At 43.4% G+C, this 4,596-nt stretch overlaps 1 protein-coding gene across 1 annotated transcript in view; it reads left to right on the forward strand.

Annotated features, from left to right (window-relative positions):
• The first annotated feature begins 2,608 nt into the window (after nucleotides 1–2,608).
• Nucleotides 2,609–4,596, forward strand: part of LOC138149889 (zinc finger and SCAN domain-containing protein 12-like) — a 12,262-nt gene continuing 10,274 nt past the window's right edge. Inside the window, exons 1-2 of the mRNA XM_069073081.1 lie at nucleotides 2,609–2,787; nucleotides 3,682–4,167. Coding sequence (XP_068929182.1) covers nucleotides 3,766–4,167 — 402 coding nt within the window. The 5' untranslated portion in view covers nucleotides 2,609–2,787; nucleotides 3,682–3,765. The remainder of the gene's footprint in view (nucleotides 2,788–3,681; nucleotides 4,168–4,596) is intronic.

Here is a 4,596-nt window from a genome sequence, read left to right on the forward strand (position 1 = left end):
TTTTGCCTTCCCATTCTTGCCCTCCACTGCAACCATTTTCCCTTGCCTCTTCTATATGAGATAGTTCATCCCATTCTGTCTCGATCCATCTCCTATCATTATATTCCTCTCTCACCTCTCAAATTCACCCCTTAAGTATCATCCCTTCCTATTAAACTGGTCCTGTGCCCTCTATCTATGCATACCTGTAAACATATATACACACATTCACATATGTATTCATATGCCTGTATACCCTCTGATATAGACATATATATATATATGTGTGTATATATACAAATATATATATATATATATATATAATTTCTATTCCCTTCAACTATTTTCATACTGAGAAAAGTTTCATCAGTTACAATTATTGTTTTTCCATGTAGGCATGTTAATAGTTCAACTTTGATAAGTGGCTTATGATTTCTTTACCCTGTTTACCTTCTCAAGCTTCTCTTGCTTCTTGTATCTGAATGTCAAATTTTCTATTCAACGCTAGTTTTTTCATTAAGAATGCTTGAAAGTTCTCTATTCCACTGAATGACCATATTTTCCCCTGAAACATGATACTCAGTTTTGCTGGGTAGGTGATTCTTGGTTTTAATCCTCGCTCCTCTGCCCTGCAGAATATCCTATTCCAGGCCCCGATCCCTCAGTGTAGAAGCTGTCATATCCTATGTTATCCTGATTGTGTTTCCACAATATTCAAATTGTTTCTTCTTGGCTGCTCAAAATATTTTCTCTTTGATCTGGGAATTCTGGAACCTGGCTATAATATTCCTAGGAGTTTTCTTTTTGGGATCTTTTTCAGGAGGTGATTGGTGGATTCTTTCAACCTCTATTTTGCCTTCTGGCTCTAAAACATCAGGGCAATTTTCCTTGAGAATTTCTTGGATGATGATTTCTAGGTTCTTTGGTCATGGCTTTCAGGTAGTCCAATAATTTTTAAAGCATTTCTCATGGATCTATTTTCCAGGTCAGTGGTTTTTCCCATGAGATATTTCACATTGCCTTCTATTCTTTCATTTGTTTGGATCTGTTTAACAGGATCTTGATTTCTCATAAAGTCACTAGCTTCCCTTTGCTCCATTCTAATTCTGAAGCAAAGAGCTCAGTGAGCTTTTGAGATTCTTTTTCCATCTGGCAAATTCAGCTTTTTAAGGCATTCCTCCCCTCATTGCCTTTTTGAGCCTCTTTTGCCAATTGAGTTAGTGTTTTTTAAGGGGCTATTTTCCTCAGTCAGGTTGTTGACTCTCAAAGGGCACCAGTTAACCAGAACTTGTGTCTCTTTAGTCTATCTACCTGGTAGTCTTCTGGAGGGATAAGAGGTATAATTTTTTGGTTTTTTTCCTGTCTGGATTTGACATATATAGCCCAATTTTTTTTGGGGGGGGTCACATTTATTGGCCAAAGGCCCAGGGTGCTGACACCCCCAATACGCCCCCTTGGTTGCCAGGCAGAGGGGAAGTGCTAAGGTGTAAGGAGGGCGTGAAGGGCGGAGAACAGGCGGGGTCTGGGGCGCAAGGCCTCGGGTGGTGACCGCCTGTGTCCCCGCCCCGGGGGCAGCTGCATCTGGCAGGGGCGGTCAGCATTCAGCGGTGGTGGGCGGCACGTCTATGTGGACCGTCTGCGTGTTCAGCGACTTCATCGAGACATCTTCTATGATTTCCTGGGTTTGGGCCTCGTTCAGGAAGAGCCTGAGCCTCCGGCTGCGCAGGCCAAACACTCTGGCGGCTTTCCCGCTGCAGGCCCTGGTAGGACAGGTACTTCTGGCCCCGCGGGTTCTCCAGGAGCAGCGTGCCCACCTGGCTCACTAGGCTCTTTATTTTTTGTATTTGCTCTTTAGTTTTAGATGAAGAAGATTAGATTGTAAATTTTGAGAGGTCAGAAAAACCAGCTACCAGCAGGTCCAAGATGGGAATGCATGTTGTGGTTTGTCCAGCTTTGAGGCCTGAAGAGCAAAGAGCTGACCTTCCAGACCTAGTGGTAATTGAGACAGTGATTCATCCAGCAGTGATATAGCATTTGGATGTACACTTTATGGGAATCATGCTATGGAAAAAATGCATTAAGTTTGAGCTCACCCTCCCCTGGAACCAAGTTGGTATATAGAGGAGAGAGTATGCTCCAAAAGTGTATGTAGAGGAGCAAAATGTTTTTCTGTTCTTACTATATCTTTGAAACTAATATCCCTTTTAAAAAAGTTGTTGATATCAATTCATAATATCTATGGCAGCTAACAGTGGGGGTCTGGAGCCAATAACATTAGAGAAAAACATCTCTCAACTCCTCAAGAGAACCCTGAAGAAGAGATGTAGCTGGCTTCACTCTGAGAATGAGACCAGAGTAATAGTTCACATATTTTCACATTAAATATCTCACTCATATGATCTCCAACATCCTATACTATTATCAAATTTAATGTTCTTTCCATATTTTTCTCCAATCAAAGAAATAAGGTTCAATTTAACAATCTGAAAATGAAGAAAGTTTGTGGACAGAGGACTGAGAATACACATAGGTCAAAATGTTTGAGGAACTAAAACAAATTTTAAAAGCTACCAACCTGCTTCCCCCTCCTCCGGCCCCGCCCCTCCCCTCCCCGCCCCCATACACACACAACTTTAAAAAAAAAATTGGCAAATGACTTTGTTTCTGGCTTCTTTCTTGGATTTTTGTCTCTTGAACTTCTGGGTGCTTCTACTGTTATTCTCCCCAAATTGTAGTTGTATTAGTTTCTTACTTGGTGGAATAGCATTGTTTTCTTCCTCCTCATTCCTTTTCTAAAAGGTGGTCGTGGTAAGTTTAATAATACTTTGGGATAAATTAAACGGTAGACATTTACACTTTTATTGTTGTTGTATGCTTTTGTTCAAGTATTAGGTGTGTTGGCTATTGTCACAAATTTATCATCTAAAATTCCATTTATTTAGTTTAAAGAATTATAGGATCACTTCCAATTCCTAGAGAGAACCCGGAAGTATACGGGAGTGGGCTGGGGGTCGGTCGGTTTGTATTCTTCTGTTTCCCCCAAACCCGCGGAGACTCGCTGACACACTTCCGGTCTTTGTGGTTAACCTGGCGTGGGTGTGGGGGCATCTTACTGGTCTAGTGTCGCCTGCCCACCGTGCCTTTGAGCGGGAGCTGAGCCTTAGGTCCCCAAAGCTCCCGGGAGGGCGGGTGCACCAGCTTCCTCCCTCTCAGCTGGGTAGTCGGCTGACAAGCCAAGTCCTGTTCTGCGCCCGGAGATCTGGGGGGCCCCGGGTCAGGGGGGCTCCCCTGATCACTGCGAAGCCTAAGAGAAGCCAGTGTCACCGAAGGCGCCAAAGCCCGGGGCTGGTCCAGTGACCTGTGTCTCTCAGGGGGCCTGAACAGCTGTGATTTCCCAGCTCTGGTCAAAGATTGAGATTCATAAAGCTGAAAGGGATTGTAGAGGAATAATCCAGTGCAAATACCCTTTGGGGAACCAGGCCCAGAGAGGTTAAATCTCCAATTAAGGGAATCTCCCCTCTTCCCCCTCCCCTCATATAATTTCACTCCCATCCTTCTTTTAATTTTCTCATTTTTATTCTTTAAAGTCTTTAAAAATCTTTTCCTTTTAAATCTTCTTTTATTCATGATTATTTCCTTTTTAGAGTTTCCTTTTCTTCAGTGAATTGATGTTTATTAGTTAATGTTTAAATTTCTTGGCAGTATTTGTATCACCACTCAAATGAATGAATCAGCAGAAACATTGTAACTGCTTAGAGTGGCACTTCAGTGCTCTGCAGGCCTAGGATGGCAACTCCCTGGGACACTGAGACTCCACAAGACCAGGAGAGAATTTTGAAATTGAAAATTGAGGATGAGGGTTACAATTTCAGGCCAGATTCCACCCTGCCAAAGAAGCATCTCAATACCAGAGAGTGTTTCCGACAGTGCTTCCGGCAGTTTTGCTACCAAGAGACCTCTGGGCCTCGAGAGGCTCTGAGCAGACTCAGGGAGCTCTGCCACCAGTGGCTAAGACCAGAGATAAACACGAAGGAACAGATCTTGGAGCTTCTGGTACTGGAGCAATTTCTAACCATCCTGCCTGAGGAGCTTCAGACCTGGGTGAGGGAGCACCATCCACAGAGTGGAGAGGAGGCAGTGACTGTACTGGAGGATTTGGAGAGAGAGCTTGACGAACCACAACAGCAGGTGGGAAGTGGGAGATGTGTGGGATTTTGTTTGGTGGGTTGTGTTTGCTTTTTGTGGGCCAACAATCTACAATCCATTAAGTGTCACCCACCAGAAGGTATTCATACACTTTGGTGCATCCAAAATATATACCAGATGTATTGTGGCAAATTGCTGACCTGAACTGCCCCTTTCCTCTAGCTGTCACTATTTGCTGCCTTTGCTTTTCAGTTTAGAAGTAAATACAGTTATCATGGAGAAAAGATGTGAAACAGGCAGGGATGGGGTTCGTGTTACTTCAGTATAGAAGTTCAACAGCCATGAAAGGTCAAGGTCCTATTTTTGTTCTGCTCCTGCAACTCTTAATTGATGGTATTCAGGAGAACCAGTTACCATCTGAGAAATGAGATAGGGAAGCAGTGATGAGAAGGCGGTGGGATAGAAGTTTCT

This window comes from Petaurus breviceps, unplaced genomic scaffold (genome assembly GCF_028583685.1).
Source record: "Petaurus breviceps papuanus isolate PSGF00001 unplaced genomic scaffold, PetGlider_PUasm1.0 90865, whole genome shotgun sequence".
NCBI classification, from domain to species: domain Eukaryota; kingdom Metazoa; phylum Chordata; class Mammalia; order Diprotodontia; family Petauridae; genus Petaurus; species Petaurus breviceps.